The 18,286-nt window shown below is 40.3% G+C and overlaps 1 protein-coding gene across 4 annotated transcripts in view; it reads left to right on the top strand.

Moving 5' to 3' along the window:
- CNKSR2 (connector enhancer of kinase suppressor of Ras 2) overlaps nucleotides 1-18,286 on the top strand; it is a gene marked incomplete at its 5' end in the record, with an annotated part of 219,304 nt that overhangs the window by 26,153 nt on the left and 174,865 nt on the right. For all 4 annotated transcript variants that reach the window (XM_082491745.1, XM_082491744.1, XM_082491743.1 and 1 more), the window contains one exon: nucleotides 10,738-10,901. In XM_082491745.1, coding sequence (XP_082347871.1) covers nucleotides 10,738-10,901 — 164 coding nt within the window. The remainder of the gene's footprint in view (nucleotides 1-10,737; nucleotides 10,902-18,286) is intronic.

Here is an 18,286-nt window from a genome sequence, read left to right as displayed (position 1 = left end):
AAACTGTCGAAGAAGCCAATACCACACCTATTTAGACAAAGCCTCCCATCCTTGGGGGATATGGTGGTTGCATTTCAATGCTTGCAGTCATATTTGGGAATTTGGTAGTTTGTCATTGCTACGTGGTGCAAAATTGTTTGGAGGGCAGGTGCTGTGCATTAGTGCAGTTGTGATTGGACATGTGCAGCCGTAGCCCCAGGGCTGGGACAGATGGAGGGCTGGGTTGCTTTGAGCAGACTGCACCCTCGCTGGTCCTGTTACGCCGGTGGTGTGCTTGAACCTGGTGGTACTTACTTCAGCCTACCTTCATATCATCAGTGCTCGCTGCTTGCTTGGGAGATGTGTGGGAGAAGTAATAAAGCCACATATTTCTTTTGTTAGATGGACGGTTGTTCTCCCCTTGTAAACCAGTGGTGTAGCCTTTTTGTTTGCAGGCACCAGAGTGTTATGTATTTGGCAATAAGCTGAATTTGAATCTTGTAAAGTTGCTTTGCGCTGGTACAAAGATAAATCTCTAGAAACTCTGGAGTCAGAAGGACACTGCTGAGAATTTTTTTGTTGTACTCATTCATAAATTGCTTTATATTTTAGGGGGGGACTCATTAGTGAAAAAGTTAATCTTTACAGTCTGATGTATGGTAGCAAGTTCTTAGAAAACATCGAATCTCCACAGTGGTAGTGATGCAGACAGATGTTGTACAAGGAATCATTTTAGAGCAGAAAAATGGTAGTGTTTGAAATTTAAAAAAATTACCTGATGAAACACAAATCAAATAGCTGTTAGTGGTATTTAGAACCCAAATTTTATAATGTTGATTGAAAAATGCCTACGTGCCAAGATAGTTGCAATGTATTCTAGTTTACATGTGATAATTGGAGCAGAAACGTAGTACTTTGAGGAAGAAGCTAAACATTGATTGGATCCAAGAAGACTTCCCTCTCCTGAGGTACTCTGCAAACTGGAGCACATGTGAAAGATGGGAGGGAGAGTGATTGTGAGAGTGTGAAAACTGCAAAGTGAAACAGAGTAGAAATAAAAGTAGCTTTGAGGGATCTGCCTTTATTAGCTAGCCAGCTCGAATTTCATGGAGAAAGAGAAGTTTATCAAGCGTCTTGGGTCAGGGCCATGTCTCCTTATGTATTGCTTTTTACAGACTCTAGCATCATGGGGCCCTGAATAAAATTATACTGTCTGGATTCTTGTGTATAAGAAAAATATGTTATTACATGTAAAGTGACGATGCCACTTTCTCCTCTTGCTTTTTGCAAAGCTTTGACGGTATGTTCCATGCCCTCAAAGCAGCTTCAAAAATCAAGAGGGTATAGATTTAAGTAGGAAGAAAATTGAGACAACAGTGGGATTTCCTTTTTGATATTTTAAGGGAGTATTTAATTCAGGTTTTTTAGCCTTATAGTCTTGATAATGCTTGGACAACTTATTGTAGAACTTCTGGTTTTGGTAGAACACGATATTTAAACGCCACCCCACCCTCCTCCCCCATTAACCTATATGTTCTTTGTTCAGAATAACAGTAGGATTCCTGGGGGGAGAGGGAGGAAAAATAATCATTACAGTTCAGATACTTCCAGTTTATCTCTAGATGCCTCAGAAAGTGTGCTGAACTTCTGTCCCCGAGCTTAAAAGTCGGTCATTTTATACATGGAATTATGAGGGTGAATGCACACTTTGTCATCCTGTCGCCATTGTGGCTGCCCTAGGCCCCTGCGGTTGGGTGTAGTAGTGTTTATCAGGAGTAAATGGATTCATTCCTTTGATTAGCTTCATTTGAGGGATTCCTGATATTTAATGATGCTGTGGGTTTTTTGGCAAGTTCCTCTCCTTTCCACTGGCAAAGAGCTCTCCACTGCCGTTATCAGCCGCACTAACTTTTCTGCACACTTCAGCATTTCTCGTGTGCAAAGGCCACAGCTGTAGTTGAACAATGTGGTCGTTGTAATCCAATAATAAAGAGTCCTAAATATAACAATAATTATAACTTCGTACATTGAGAACAATATTGATAATCAGGGATACTAATCCTTGAATTTCATAGAAATAGAGCTCGGCACTGGTTGTTGCAGTGTTATCTGTGTTTTAAGATTTCAGATACTTTGCAAAACTTGTATGTGCTTGCGTAAAGATGGCTTGCGTAAAGGCTTTGCTATACAGATGGGCATAATGGAAACAAAAAGAGCCCAGAGAAATATGAATGATTACATTTATCAACAGCAAAACAGAACACTTTGGATATTATTCGTGTAATTAGCAAGTCTAACTTGCTGTTATAAACCCCGATTATAAGTAGTCTAACAGCAAGGACTGATTTTATTGAAAATACATCCTATTAGACACTGCAACCAATTTGGTCTTTTGTATCTTTAAATCACGCTTGTAATTAGTCTACATGTACACTTTATGTCTCTGTGTGTACTTCTTAAAATTTCATTTTATTTTTTCAAGAAAACACTTTTAAAAGTTGGTCAGTGTGAAATTCTTTAAGTAGAGCTGTTGATGGGCCACGTAGGATCCACTCAGTCTTGATGTTTCTGCAATGAACAAAATTGCCATTTCTTGCCAACGTGGTCATACAATTAATCTATCCATGTCTCATAAGAGTTCACGATTGTGAAAAGAGAGTGTACTGTAGGCACGGAAACAGAAGACACTTCAGAGTTAGATTCCTCAAACAGGATTTTTTTTAATTACAGAATTCATAGTGACTTGAGACAGTACTACTTTCACCTCAGACTTCTGTTTCTAACCTATCGCTGTTGCAAATATGCTCTTTGACTCCCAAGTTCTCACCCGGCATAATGCCATCTCCGTGTTCCCTGGTGGCTTTTCCTTTGACCGACCACAGGCCCTTGTCCTGTCAAGGACCTTAAAAAGAACAGAACAATGCAAGGTCTAAAATATGCTGCTTTTTCAGTTTTTGTTTTGCGCATCTCTTCAGGAGCCCAGTGTGATACCTCCCTTATTTACCTCACTGCTGTACACAGTAGCCTCTGGTCTAGTCCGGGCCCTCAGCATTTGTATTACCGTCAGGAGAGGCTGAATTTGGATTACGTTGCTGCTTCTCATGTTCACATCTTGTCTTTCGAGTTCTTCATTCTACCAATTTAACATGCTTTTCTGGATGTAGTAATATATATCCAGTGGATATAAAGTGGGGTGTTTTTTTATGTATTGTGTTTCTCTTTTATTGCCTGAAAACGTAGTTTTTAGTTAGCAGTACATTTCAGCTAATGTTTTGACTATGAACAGTTGAAGTTTCCCAATAAAAGTACATCTACCCTAAACTGCACATGGAAAACGTAATCTTATACTATATTCTATGAATACATGTTATGCTTGAATTATATTATATATATAATTATTTGTGTCTTCTCAGTCATTTTTAATGTTTGTTTTTAATGTTTTTGGGATTTTCTTTGACTTAGATATAAACAGAGAGAGAAGGAGAGGGAGTGAGAGAGAGAATAATTCTATAGAGTGAAGCACAAAAATGTTTTGCAATTAGAGGGCTTTTGCCTGAAATTGCAGACAACCAGTGCACAAAGTGATTGTCCTGCTCTTTTGCAAGTGCTGCTGTAATCCAGGCATTTGGCAATTCTTTTTTTTTTCCAAATCCTGTACTCATTCATAAATCTGGGGCCAGCAATTAATTCTTTTTCCCCTCAGTTTTAAATACATTGTAATTTTTTCCTGATCTGTAGGGAAAGCTGCCTCTGGTGTTCCTTTTGCCATCTGACCTGCAGTGCTCATCTGGGGTAGGGCATTACTTTTTGCAGCCATCCCGTCCCCAGTAGGCATTCGCCATCTACTGCACTTAAACTGTTCTGTTCTTTGCTCCGTCTTTTGGCACTGATACCTGTGACATCTGTTTGTCACATATGAAGCCCAGGAGGTGCTGAAGACCCTGAAGCAGTGAGCATCCCTTACGTGAGCATCCTTTACGTGGGCAGAGGAGAATTCTCTTTGCCTCTCAGGTGGGGAAGCGGCTGCCTTGGCTTGCTCCGGGTTTCTGTGGTGACATTCAGACCGAGGAACACGGAGAGTTTCCAAATGCCCATCTCCCATGTACAGACTGGGGGGAAGCCTGGCCTTTCCTAGTCTCCCCTCTTGCACGGTGGTCCTCCTAGGGAGGAAACGTGAGTGTGTACCCCAGACAGGAGCTGCTGCGGTGGGGAGAACTGCTGCCTGTGGTGTCTGCGCCCAGGAGCAGCTTTCTGCTCAAGGTGGAAGAGAGGGAGAAGTTTCTTGGCTGCTTGTTTTGCTCTTTGACATAAGGAAAGCTTGTTATTTTTGTATAATTAAAGTGAATAGGCTAGTAGCCTACAAGCTCTGGATTAACAAAGCCTAGGTGCAAATGCATAAGTCATAGCACAATGTTTTAACTTATCAGGAATTTAGTTGAGCATTTAAGTTTGAAGCCTACAGAGACTCGTGCAGTTTCAAAGGTGGTCAGTCCTTAAGAATAGTTGGCTTAAATTTAATGCATATTTAATGGTGAGCAGGGAGAAAACAAATGTGATTTTTTTCTGAACATTTGATGTTTTAATGGTCCTTTCCATCACACTAGTTTAGGTTAAAATCTTGCAAGTAATAGTTTTCAATCTGAAAAGGCATTGGATGGTGCTGCATAAATGCCCAGCCTACATTAAACTCTGGTTTAATTATTTTTTTTTAATGACTTGGTGAATTCTGTGCTACAGTCCATTGCTTGATTTTGTGTTTGTTAACGTGTAAAACTGATGGAGTTCGGGTAGGGAACGCTCTTTCTGTTCAGATTGAAAGATAAATTTGTTTGCCTGATATTTAAAGAAAAAGAAAAGCCCTGGACCTCTCACTTATTTTTTTTTAAGAAAGCTGTGTATCTTTCCCTCCTGTGCAAAATTATTCCATGTATTGCCTGTATGTTATTGCTTTTCAGGAAATAGTGGGTTTACAGAACAAGGACTTGCTAAGGGAAGTTGTCAGTTTGCATCCCCTTTCTGATTTACCAGGGGAGCATAAAAATATATTCCCTTGTCAAAGGTTCAGGTATGATAGTTAAACCTGTAATGTTCATCATCTTTCCCTTAACCTCAAACTGAAAGGAAGGCTGATAGGGACACAAGCTCTGTTGTTTTCACTGTAGTTTTCCAATCTTACGGTAAAATTCTTTTGCCACTGATTTGGGGAAGAATATTCTACTTAGTAAATACTGCTTTTAGAACTGTATCTTCTTACGTATATCTGAGCAGCTGATTACAAATTTTAGTTCCAATCTAGCCATAGAAAAAGACTATTTTAATACTTTTTAGTCTCTTAGAGGTGGGAGGAGAGACTGAACTGCTCACAGAGGAGGAGGAGACTGAGGGAATAGAACCTCAGGATATATTTCATGGAGAGGGTCATTTGAGTTTGAATTACCACAGATGTGCATAACCTGTTCTGACGCTGAATTGCAAGTCAGTTTGTTGGTTTGCTTGTTTCAAAAGATAACCTGTTACACACATCAAAATAAGACAATACTTCAGAGAGATCATGAAGTGTGCAGTTGTGTTATTAGTTAGGAGACTGCAAGGATGGAAGATTGCCCGGGAGGGTAGTGCTGCATCTTGCTATCTTATTCCAGAAAATTGCATGATCAAAAAAAAACCCCAACATTTCTTGATCAGTTTCTACTGTGCCATTGTAATAAAAGGAATTCATTGCATAGAAATATGCCTGGTTTCACATCTGTGAGCTATTAAAAATTGTTAATGATTTGATGAACTTTGACTTGGCCACACAAAGTAGAACTCAATGACGGAGCAGGGGAAAAAACCCCACAGTTCTAGTATTTTCTACTTGTAAGAGAAACTTTTCTAGAGAAGGTTTTTAATGTAAGAAGCACTGACTTTTCTGAGCAGTTTCTTTTGGAGGAGCTTTCTTTACTTTTGCTATTGTTTTTTATTTGTTTAGTTCCACAGGTGAGGTAGAGCTTGCTTTAAACTTAATGAAAAGAGTTGCTCTTTTTCTGCTGATGCACAGAATAGTCCATCTGTGTACGTAACACCTCAGGGGTATGCCAGCTGACAGAGGTGTGCAATGTATTAACTCAACATCTTAAATGCTTTTCTAGGCCCCGATCAAACTGGCCAGTTAATGAGTGTATAGTGGGATCTGGAAAGCATTGCCAGACTCCGCGGTTTATAAGCTCAGGTGGAAAGCATACAGGGCAGAGGAGTACTTCTTGAGTAGTTGGTGTCCTTGGAGGTCTCTGTTATTTCTGGAGCACAAGACAAGGAATCTTTCAAGAAAAAAAAAAAAAAAGGAAAAAAGGTTACATTATGTACTGTTTCCTTTAAGGAGTAGGTCTAAAAGGAAGAGGAGTACCTTCATACGGTTTTTCTTTAAACTCTGTTATTATTGGAACATCTGTGCCTTTACATATACTCAAAAAATCTTGGGGTTATTTTGGATAAGGAGCAGAGAGTTGTTGAATATGAGACTGTTACTTGGGTACTGATGGCACAAAACCTGTTTGATATACTGTGCGGCCTTGTGCATCCAAAATACAGTAATGAACCTGAGTTTTGGACAGAGGCCACTGTTTTTGAAATATCCAGGACTGCTCGGTGCTTTGCAACCTTAATCGCACCCATGGCCAGGAACAGGGAATAGTGCATCAAACTGAGTTATTTGCTGGAATTCTTGTGGTACATAGGTTGTGTGACATCCTCTGATATGAGGGCATCCGAGGGTAGAAGCGGAGCAGACCTTGATGGCTAGAAAACCATTGCGGTTGGGTTGATGCTTGACTTGCAGGAATGTCGTAAAAGACAGAGTGCTCTTAAAGTTGTGCTTTCCCTGTTAGTTTCCAGCGTGTTTCCATGGACCCCAGGCACCTGATGTTTTTTGGTACATCTTGTCCTGTCCCAAGTTAAATGGCATTATCAGCCAGGAACGCCCGTTCCCTGCAGCTCCCCTCCTGTTGACCTGAACGCAGCAGCAGCTGGCCAGCTGCTGGCAAACACCGCTGTCTGCTGTGGCTCTGGGGACAGAAGGTGTGGGTGAGGAGTGCTGGCGGCCTTTTTGTATTATTGTTATTTCCTATCTGTGCAGAGTTTTGTTTACAGAAAGAATTGCTGCTCTTTAATTAAGAAATAGAATGACAGAAATAAATTACTTTAAAAGGATGTTCTATTTAGGGAATGAGGGGAAGTAATTGTGGCAAGCTATTCTGAAAATGTCACGCAATCTACGGTTAAATTATTTTGCTCTTTCCTGGCTGCAGTTTTTACGAAATTGGTGAGTCAAGCAATTGTCAGTAATACTTTTGTTTTCTTAATTTTTTTTTCTTACTCTATATGAACTACATGCATCTGTCTAGATTACATCTGAATGACAAAAATACATAGATAGCAGGAGGAGGAAGAGTAATGGCTTTATTTAGAATTAACTGTCAGTAAGTGTTTATTAAGTGCATCTGTCATGTCTTATTCTGGATTTGTGTTGCTAGTCTCTTAGCTGGGAATTCATTTTTTTGATACCTGGTGACGTTGAATATTTTAATGTTATTATTCTCATTCAGCAGTCTATGTAAGCAGTGTGGGACTTAAGTTCAGGAATATCAGAAGTATTTACTGCCTTCTTTTTTAGTCATTTAGCAAAAGCACATCTATTGCCTATTTTTAATACATTTTTAAATGGAATGTTTTATGTATTGTCAAGAATACTCAATTTGTTTTAAAAAAAGTGCCATTATACATTGGACTGTGCTTGTAAAACATTTGCAAAAACATGCAATTAATATATCAGGTGGAAAACTTGGGCTAAGAAGGGCTTTAGGAGAAAATATGTACAAACATGGATAAATCAAGAAGGCTCACATCAGATAATTCAAGATAATGGTATCTTGTGTGTGTGTGAGCAAGTAAAGTGGATTCAAGAAGATTTGAGAAAAATTATTTCCTTTTGCAACTTAAATTTAAATGTTTAAATGGGTTCTTATAGCACCGTGACTTGATAAATGGCCTTGCAGGCAGAGAAGAATACCTGATTTTTATTGCTGCTTGTCTGTTTGCTAATAACGGTGAGCATTGCCTAGCAATGTAAGAGAGGGACGGCAGCATTTGGATGAATTGAGGGCTCCCATTGAAATGCCTTGGGAATATGCAGGATTCATACTCTTTGACATGTTCTGAACCAATGGTGTCTAAGAAAGAGAGAAATTAAGATCTTCCCCTTGTACATCACACCGACTATGCGTGTATTTTGTTGTTTTACAGTGAAACATTACTTTTGATTAACAACCAGTTCTAAGGCCAAAGGCAGAGTATTCATTATATAAGTACAAAGGAGAAAAGTATCAAAAACACAGTGGGACACCCCACAAGGCAGCAGGCTGTGTTGTTTTGACCTTATTAAGTGTTTCTGTCCTCTTTTCCGTGCATATGTGTGTCAACCAAGTCATTTCATGGATCATTCTTGGTGGTTCTGATAATTCATTTTCCCCTACTGTAGGGGAATGAAATTTAGGAGAACAAAAGCTTTAGTAGATCATTGCTCTTACTAAAAGCTTAACCATTTGTATTTTCTTTGTTGGAAAATTAGGCAACAATTTTTAGCTCCTCACAAGCCGGTCAAGCACATCTGAGAACCAGGCTGTGTGGTGAGATGTGATCCATGATCAGTCCTGGATCACCATTTTTGTTCTCTGTTAATATGTTGTAATAGCGTATATGACTGATTTGAGCAACTATTTGATTAGAAAGGGGAATGAATGGAAGGCAGAGCTCCAAATGCTTGATTAACCTAGACCTTTAAGTGGCTTTGTTTCAGAGGCAGGAAGTAAGGGGACAGGCTCTGGAAGGATGTGGTCGGAGGCTGCTGGAATTGGGGACCTGCTCCTGTGTGTTGGGCCTGGAGTATTTGATGTACAGCGTGTCTGCGTGGGGCTTAGTTTTGGTATGTGAATGCTACTAGTTAAAGCAATGTGAAGGTTGTGCTGGTGTGTTGCAACAGGAACAGGGTGTGGGTGACGCTTGCCCAGGGGCCGAGCTGGGAATGGCAGGCTGGCCTGGCACTGGGGCGTCCCTGCCTGCAGTACCATCATATTTCTCATGTGAGTCTCTTCGGAGGTGTGGTGACATCCTAAAAGGGGTAAATGAGAACCAAAAATGCAACAAAGCCAGTTTCAGAGCAGCTTTGTGCTATAAGCTGGGGCTCCTATGACACAGCTGGGGCTCAGGAGTCAGATTGATCTTTTCACCTCCATGTATCTTCAGATTTTTCAGACATTCATTAGCAAGTAAAAATGTCCTTGTCTCCTTGCAACCTAACAAGTAGATGTTTTTTCTGCACTAGGGATTGTTTGAAGACAACCATCAGAAGGGTGGTCAAGAAGCAGCTAAATTAACGCATTCAGGTTTTTGTCAAATCCTCCTACTTGGTAGCAGTCACGTTGATCCATTGGAAGGTATTCAGACACAAATTTTAGATGGACCACCAAATACCCAAGAGTATTCTTTACCCCCTTAGCATAGGGTTACACACACTGCAGAGCTTCCCTGTACTGGTCTGGCTCAGGCAAAGATTGCTGGGAAAGAGAAGTATGATGGATTATCTCATGTTCTGCAGTGCTTTTTGCTTTAGGCAAAAACGTGTAGTCAGCTACATGTCATTAGACTGATAATCAAACTGAATAGCTAGAATAAGGGTGGTCCCCAAAGCAAGACCTGGTACTGTACAACCCTGCACTCATCCGTGTCCTGAGCAAATGTGTTGCACGCACTTCTAGGATCTTTTTTGGCACAACAGGACTCTTTCTGCTCCCCGACTACTCTCTTCTGGGGAGTGCACCCAGGTCTTGATTTTAGTAGCTTTTTATGCTCAGTAAGCACTTGTGTGCCATGAGTGACTCACTACGGTTTCTGACCTGAGGTACATTGAGCTGGATCTGCTGCTGCAGTTGGGGTTTGCTTTAAGCATTCACAGTGCTACGGCCTGCCTGCCTTGTTCTCCAGAGTCTTTGCAGCTTGTTTTAGGGGCTAGCATGATGTATGAACTTTCAGGTGGCTCAACAGAGTATGAACAGTCTTGGAGTAGGAGAGATGCTATGCACTGCAGTTTTGTGTGTTGCTGCATGGGGCCCTGTAGTCAAGCATCCCATGAAGAGAGGGGTTCCTAGAGGACATCTCTGGCAGCCCCTCCCTATCATGCGACCTACCATGGCAGAGTACCAGCTACGCTGGGAGAGAGGTTAAGAGGCACTGATAGCTAGTCACTCCTGGATGTGTGGCGTGAAGCATATTCACACTCATTATTCCCTAAAAATTTGTCCCTTGCTTTCCCTTGTTTCCAGCCTCTTAATAATTAACAGCACCTGTTGGTAAGCTGCACCCAGAGAAGGATGCAAGCCTTGCCTTTGTTCCCTCTTCTTCTCTCCCCTCCCAGATGTAATGGAGGCATTTCTAACATACCTGTTATCAGGGGCTGCCAGATAGGCATTCATAGCGCAGTATACTACAAGAATTCAGGGCTCTGTTTGGGGTTCAGGAGCGGTTGGTATTGTCCACAGGTGGAAAAGCCATGGCTATCATAGCTCTCCAAATCTGTGTAGCATGAATTTTTTTGTAATATTGAAATACTCCTCTGAAAGATATTCTCCTTTGGCTTGATTTTTGGTTCCAGCCGATTATTGCTTCCTATGGCAGTACAAAATGTTGCTAACTTTTGTCTTCCCTTCTTCTGCCCTGTTTCTGCAGGTCTTGATGATTGCCTGCAGCAATATATAAAGAACTTTGAGAGAGAGAAGATTAGTGGTGACCAGCTACTACGCATTACTCATCAAGAACTGGAAGATCTTGGAGTCACACGAATTGGCCACCAGGAACTTATCTTGGAAGCAGTAGACTTGCTCTGCGCACTGGTAAACTTCCTGGGGGAAAACGGGGGGTGGGTGGGTGAACAGTGTTTGTGTATTCAAATTTCTAGTCCTAAAGACTATCTAAGTAGTTCAAGAAACTCCTGACATGTCATGTATGAACAATTGAGCATTTTAAACCAAAGGCAAGATAAAGAGCAATATCTACTGATGGGCTGGTGCTTGTTAAATAAATTGGTATCAGAGATTTAAGGCTTGCATCTCTGTCTTTGTAGTAGAAAAGTTCATCCGAAATCACAAAAGAACTAGACTGAGTTTGGCTTGGAATATAAAACGGTTACATATGTGAATGCAGTAATTGAGTACCGGTTGCCCTTTACAAACAAAATGTCCTGATATTAACCATGTCATTTTTCACTGATCCTTTCATGCAAATTATGTTTTAGATTCGAGCTTGCTGAAACATAGCTGCTTGTATTTCACAGTAGAAAGGATTAAATACTGAAATAATTATCTTCTGTGTAAATAATACGTACAGATTTGGTGGAGCATACAGGGGGATTTTGGTAATGGTCTTTTCAGTCAGGTTGCATCATGCGTAACTGGGATTATCCCCTCGGTGAGGGGTGTGGTGCTGACTTCACCCTTCTTATGAGCATTTTGCGTCTGCCTGTAAAGATTAGTGATAGATTGGGCACACTCTCTGCATTCTCCACTGTAGGAAGGATTGTGAACAGCTCTGCTAAGATGTACTTGACTGCCTAAAGTGGTGTTTTGTGGATTTTTAATGCATAGTACTTTTCCAAGCCTCAGAAACCGCTTTAAGAATGCTGAATCCCAGTAGAGGCAATCAAAGATGGTAGGCTGAAAGGCTCTTCAGAAGGGCTTGTGGACTCTCGGTGTGCAGCAGCTTTTCTGAATATCCTGTTGTTGCATCTTTGGGAGATAGATGTGAGGGGTAATGAAGAGAGTGAAAACAAATAGATAAAAAAAAAAAAGCAAAAGAAAAAGTAAAAAGGGGGAGAAAAGCTTTTCCATACGAGAAGACATTTGGTTTTAAACACATCTTAGATTCTTTTCCTTAGAGTAATATTTCTAATAATATTGCCAAGTGGCTCAGTGCAATAAGCTAACTCATCTGTTTGTTTTTTAAATAATGGAAAGGATGCAATCGTAAAATAAATAATGCTACTGATATAGAAGGAAACATAGTTATTCACAAAGTACTTTTCTCATCAGACAGTGCAAAAGGAAACGAGAAAGTAAATAATTTAATTAACTGAGACAAAATCTAAGTTAGGGTGAAGACTGGTGACCGTTTTTACCAGGCACACAGGGAGACAGATTGTGTCTCTAAAAAACAACCTATTTGCACAGAAAAATCCTTGTTTATTAGCAGAAGTTTCTTTTTCTCCCCGGGTATGCAATTACAGATGTTATCTTTAGACAAACAAACCGAACTTGTCTTTGTAGCTCCCTTATCTTAAGCAAAAGTGTATGGAACTAAGTTGAATATAAAATAAGGAATTTGTAGCAAAGGCTAACACTGCATCCTTAATTCATGCAGCAACTCTACCTTTCTGGTCCTTGTTGCACATAGAGTGCAACTGCTTCTCTGAGTTCATCTTAAAGGAAACTTTATCACTGAAACACAATAGCATGTGTTCAGATCACAGCTTCTAATTTAAGCTGAGGTTTTTACAATGTCATGATTGGCTTCTGATGGCTCCTCAGGGATACAAAATTTGATTGTTATATTGATTTTAGTGGACTTAATTTGAATTTATTTTTCACCAATCAGATAAACCTCTTAGGAAGTTTAACTCGGAGACAATCCTTTTTGGCTGTACTGGTCCTATACATACAGGCTTTCCTTTTTTTATTGCGTCAGTAAATATTTGTCCTGGTTAGTGCTTGCCCGTTCTTCTGATTAGCCTGTAGTGTTGACTGTGTTGTTTAGGAGAACTTTAAGCCTATGACTCTCCAACATAGGTTAACTGCTAGTGCAGGTAGTCACTGCAAGGCTTTTTAAATTAAAATTATCTGATTATTTTTTTCTGTTTCACTAGAGTTTGACAGAGGTTTCATGATGAAATTTGGCATGAGTTACAAGTATATCATCCAACTGAGTTAACATCTATTTGGAAGCTGGAGATGATGGGTGGCATGATGGGGTAGGAATAATAACGTTCATTTTGCCTTGCAAGCATAATCTCTGATTGATTTTAAACTAATCATTAATAAAACTGAAAAGATTGTCACTTCTGATTCTCCTCCACATTCTCTCCGAGTTAGTGAGTGACCACCTAAACAGTTTTTGGCATTGAGGACAGAACCATCTCCCAGTGTTCATGCCTGCTCCCACTCCGCAGGGGGAGAGTTTCCAAGAAAGAGTTGCCATCAATGAAGAAGGCTTCTGCCATGTTGATAGCTGGTGTGTTTTAAGAGCTGCTTTCTTCCTGCCCCCTTCCCAGAATTTTTTCCAGGGGTAAACTTCTACTTGCAGTTTCTGCCCTGTCAGCTATGGATATGGCAAATGGCAAAGCACCTGATTGTGTTGCGTGTCTGTAGTTCATGGGGCAACATTTTCTTCCTGGAGGAAGATGGAGAGCCTGGACAAGCGTATTTGGCTGGTGTGGAGAGAGCATGGGACCTCCTTAACACAGGTGGAGGCTATTGAACAGTGCTAAATAGACAAACCGCTTGCAGCAATAATAGTTTAGAACCGGTTATGATTGATAGCACTATTTAAAGGATGTTCTTTATTGATTTTTGACAGAAGGTGGGTGGGTGGCTGTGGTCTCTCACAGTATTCCCCTCCTGTCATAAGCACTTGCAACAAATGGATCTTCCAGTGCTTGTTAGCTGATCCGAGAACAAATGGTGGCCTGTGCTATTCATCTTAGTAGAGTCTCTCTTGGCTACCAGCCTGCCATACTGTGCTCTTGACAGGAGAGCAAGCATCCGGTGGGTGAGATTCACATGTTTTCTTTTCCTGTGGTGCTTCAGAGAAGGAGGAATAAAGATTTTGCCCAGCTGCTACTGCTGTTACAGGTCACGCTCGCTGATAATGGTGGGGGCGTACATAGTGCATACCATCACTGAAGCTGAACGTGCTCCAGGAGAGAGCGGGCAGTGTAACTAATTTGGTTTGTCTCTTCCCTCTCTCCTTCAGTCTGTGAAGGTGGGAGCATGTTCTTGCCTCAGAGCAGTTTTGTGTTTAATAAAATCCATATGTCAGAAAGGGCAAGATAAATGAAATGTTCTCTGTGCTTAGAAGAAAGAAGTAGCGAGGTCTGTGATGGTATTTCGTTGCTGCTAAGTTTGTTGCATGGTTTTCGATCGAAAAGCCACCAGGATGGATATAAGCCTGTAGAGTTGTTTTATTTCCAGCAAGACAAGTCTCTTGTCCTTCCCTTTCTATTCAAACTGGGACAGGAAACCAAGATCCACTGGTGGCACCAACAGGTAGATTCCTACTTGATGTTGATGTGCATGTTTATTCATACTGACAAAATCTCAAAAACTGGTTGAAAAATGGTAAACTAAGAAACTGCATGTCCAGCTCTAGAGACAAAGGAGAAACTGTACTGAGTTAGGTACCATGGTATTTTTTTCTCCAGGCTACTCTCAGGAAATAAAACATACACTTGTTCATCAGTTATAAAAATTACCACCCAGCTTTAGCCTCAGCATGATCCTTTTCAGTATGTGTGCGGTGGTGAAGTGAGTCTAAGACTGCTTAACATCAGTAAACACACAACAGTGTAGCAGACCTTCATCCACACGCAAAATGTGACCAGCCTAGCTTCTTTGATGGCTTCTTGTCGTGGTTTAGGCCAAATCGGCAACTGGTGACCTGGGAGACCCAGATGGGACCGACAGATGCTCCCCTCTACCCCTCTTCAAAGAGAGAGGCAGAGGAGGAAAAAGAGACTTATGAGTTTAGAAGGAACTAAACTACTTTAATGGAATATTAATAATAAAATAAAAATTAATAATTAAATATATACAAAACCGTATCAAGCTCCTGGGATGACTATCACGACACTGGCTGGCACTGGGGCAGTCCCAGGCTGGACTCAGTGACAGACGGGAACTGGATTCCGGATCTGCATTCAGGATCGGGATCACAGGCAGATGAACGGAGTCCTCCTCAAACGTCGGCCACTGAAGAAAGAGAGACCTGACCCTTTGATCCCTCAGCTTTTATACTGAGCATGAGGCAGATGGGATGGAATACCCTGTTGGTCAGTTTTGGGTCACCTGTCCTGTCCGCTCCTCCCTGCAGGTGCAACCCCACTGCGGTTTTCTGCTTCCGACCCTCCAACGGGGCAAATAACAAAGTTGGTTGGCCTTGGCTGTTAGAGCAATAATAAGTATAAGCAGGAGCCTCTCTGCATACGACGCCTGGGCATCAGCTATAGACATCGGTCTTATGACTCTGAGAGTGAACATTGTCTGCACAATATGCTGTTAATGTCAGTAGATAGAAGACACCCAGCTAAGAAGCAAAGTTACTGAACGAAATTGGTTCTGTTTATTGCTTGAAGAACTGGATGTGAATGAACAATGCCAACAGAAAGTAAGTTGAGGAAAGATGGAGGTGATGCTTGTGAAAAGAGAAATGCATACTGAAGAACAGGTTGCTTAGATAATACCATTGGATCACTGTATTGGTCTTTAGGTTTGGAGTGCGTCTGGAGGTCTTGTAGCTCCTTAAATACCTAACTGTGCTGCAGAGAGCAAAGAAATGCACATAATTCTTTTTCTATCATCTCTTTGTCATGAGATGGAGTTTCATTTTTCAAAACTGGGTATGACCATATTTTTCTGAGTGTCCATGGACTCTAAATTTTATGTCTCCTTGGTATCATATTTTTCCCAGAAAACGCTACCCTTTGCCTCACTGCAGTCTTCAGTCTTTGTATTCTGCAGGCATAGCTAAAGATTTCTTGTTCCATAGTTAAGAAAGTGATCTAATTTACCTGATAAATCACCACAATGTCTTAATGCATGAGGATTTCTTTTTTTGCTTTGCTTCTCTGAAATACCACATAGATTTTGTTTTCATGAAGATTAAATTAAGTTCATTTGATTTTGAACATTTTCAAATATTTTTTAAAAGGAGACCTTAAAGTGGGAAATATTTTGTTCTGGGAAGATAAGAATATTTAGAAAACTTCACAAATAACTTTTGGATGCTTTACAGTTTTCCTTAAACAAAGGACTTAGTAAAGTCCCGCTGAATTTGCAAAATATGTCTTCAGGGAATCTGCCTCCGTGTACAGTAGAGTTTGGTTAAACAACAAAACAGTTTTTGCTTTGTACAGCATACTGGTTTCAGTACTGGTTTCATGCTAATTATTTAAATCTGCTATGGCGGCGCAGGAATTTTTTATACACCGTATATTTGAATCTGTAAAGCTAGAAGATTGCAGCAGATGAAATAGCATTATTATTTGGCAGAGAAAACATTGGTGTGCACTAACAGCATGAAATTACTTATCATTTACCACTAACACAAAACATTTATATGCAAATGAATGTAAAAAATAGACCTACTTTACCCATGAATGATTCAATTCCTCCTAAGAATTATACCTTTTATCTTCATTTCATCTTCTTGCCATTTCTTACACAGAAATCCTTTCCTTCGCCCTTATCACTAGCCAGATCTTAAAACTGCTTTTGTCAGTAATAGTGAATATTAGACTTAATCACTGTAGTGCTAAATGAGGAAGACTTCATTTCGGAGTGGGGATTTGTATGTACTGGAGTTGGGATTTATTGTTAATATCCTGCATGCTCACAACAGAAAAATTACTCACCCTTTTTAATATTGCCCTTTGCAAGTTAAAGTTCTTCTTATATATCATCTGCCTTCCTGTCTTCAGCATGAGCTAACTTAACTGCAGAGAGAAGGAAATCCTGAAGTCCATCACCAGATCAATGAAGCTAAGGAGTTAAAGGCTTTCTGATGGCTCATATAGATCACTCTGAAAATGGTTGTTGCTGTTGTTAGTAGATCTTCTATACAGACCTGCAGAAAACCCTGTGGGTATGCCAAAGGCAGTAAATACCTCTGTATGCAAAGGGTGAATGTCCTTCCTCCCACTCACCCCAAGAATCAGTTATGGATCCTAGATATTTTTCTTAGTTGCTTTTTTCTTTGGGCTGTTTGGAGTTTTTGGGCAAGTATGAAATATGTATGCTCTAGTTCATAGAGTCATAGAATGGTTTGGGTTGGAAGGGACCCTTAGACATCCAACCCCCTAGTTAAAAGCAGACTGGATAAAAAGGGCTGTTACAATGTAAAATGTTTTAAAGAGGTAGTGTGTTTATAACAATCTACTTATTTCCTTTTTTTTTTTTTTTAAATTGCTGATTAGCTGTTTCAGACTTTATGAAATGCATGTAACTGAATATGTAACTGGTGGTTTGAATTCTGGAAAAATAAGAGCACTTGGCTGGCTAGGGACAAAATTACATGAGAAAGAGAAACAAAAAAAAATAATGAGCACTTCGTCTTGCAGAGTCTGCTGATTGAATAAGAGTAAGAAGAATAGTTTATGTAATTGCTCTATTAGTGCTACAAAGCATGACCAGGACTTGTTATTTTTGATATGTTGCTTGATTGTGCTGTAGAAAAAGAAAGGCATTTTCCAGGAAAGGGGATGATGATGATTATGAATCTTTCCTGGGTTCTGCAGGGCTATAAGTATCATGCACCTGAGTTTTTACTGACTGTAAACATTTAGGACAAGTATTTATACCCTTTGAAACCATTTGCCTTTTAATCAGTATATGCTTAATAGTTGCAGTAAAGGATAAGTGTCATTTGAGCTATATCTGGCTTTTTCACCTTATCTGCTTATTCTGTGTTTACGAAACAGATGTTTAAGGATCGTGTGTTGTGCACTTCTAAATTACCCCATATGTCAGTGCTATTTGAAGGAGAGATAACCTTAGTGTTGGCATTTCGTGATTCTGGAAGAAGGGTCGTTGGAAATATATGTCGTAGGCAGATCTGATGAGGTATAAAGTTACATAAGGCACCTTCCATATGACAAGCTGTGTTCTCAGTTGTTCGCAACTTTGGGCTGGTAAGCTATCTGCCTCATACTTTGTGGGATGTGTTCAACCAAATGCTTTGGAGAATGAGGCTCAGATGCATTTTTGTTCATTTTTAAAAACAACTTTGGAGGCAAAGGTTGGAATTTTCCTTGGCAAACTTTTGGCCGCTCCAAATTTTGAGGTGTGGTTTTGAAATGGCTGCCACATGCCACGGGATCCCTGTGATCCTGTTTTGATTATTCATTGAAAAACTTCCCCAGGCTTCCTGAGAACTGAGGACACTGAACCTTACTGTTTCCAGGATACTTGTTTAAAAGCAATAAATAATACATACAGAAATGATGCTCAAGAAT

The sequence above is a fragment of the Vanellus vanellus genome, assembly GCF_965231255.1.
Source record: "Vanellus vanellus genome assembly, chromosome: 1".
Classification (NCBI taxonomy): domain Eukaryota; kingdom Metazoa; phylum Chordata; class Aves; order Charadriiformes; family Charadriidae; genus Vanellus; species Vanellus vanellus.
Note: the sequence above shows the minus strand (reverse complement) of the source record. Positions and strands in the feature narration are given on the sequence as shown.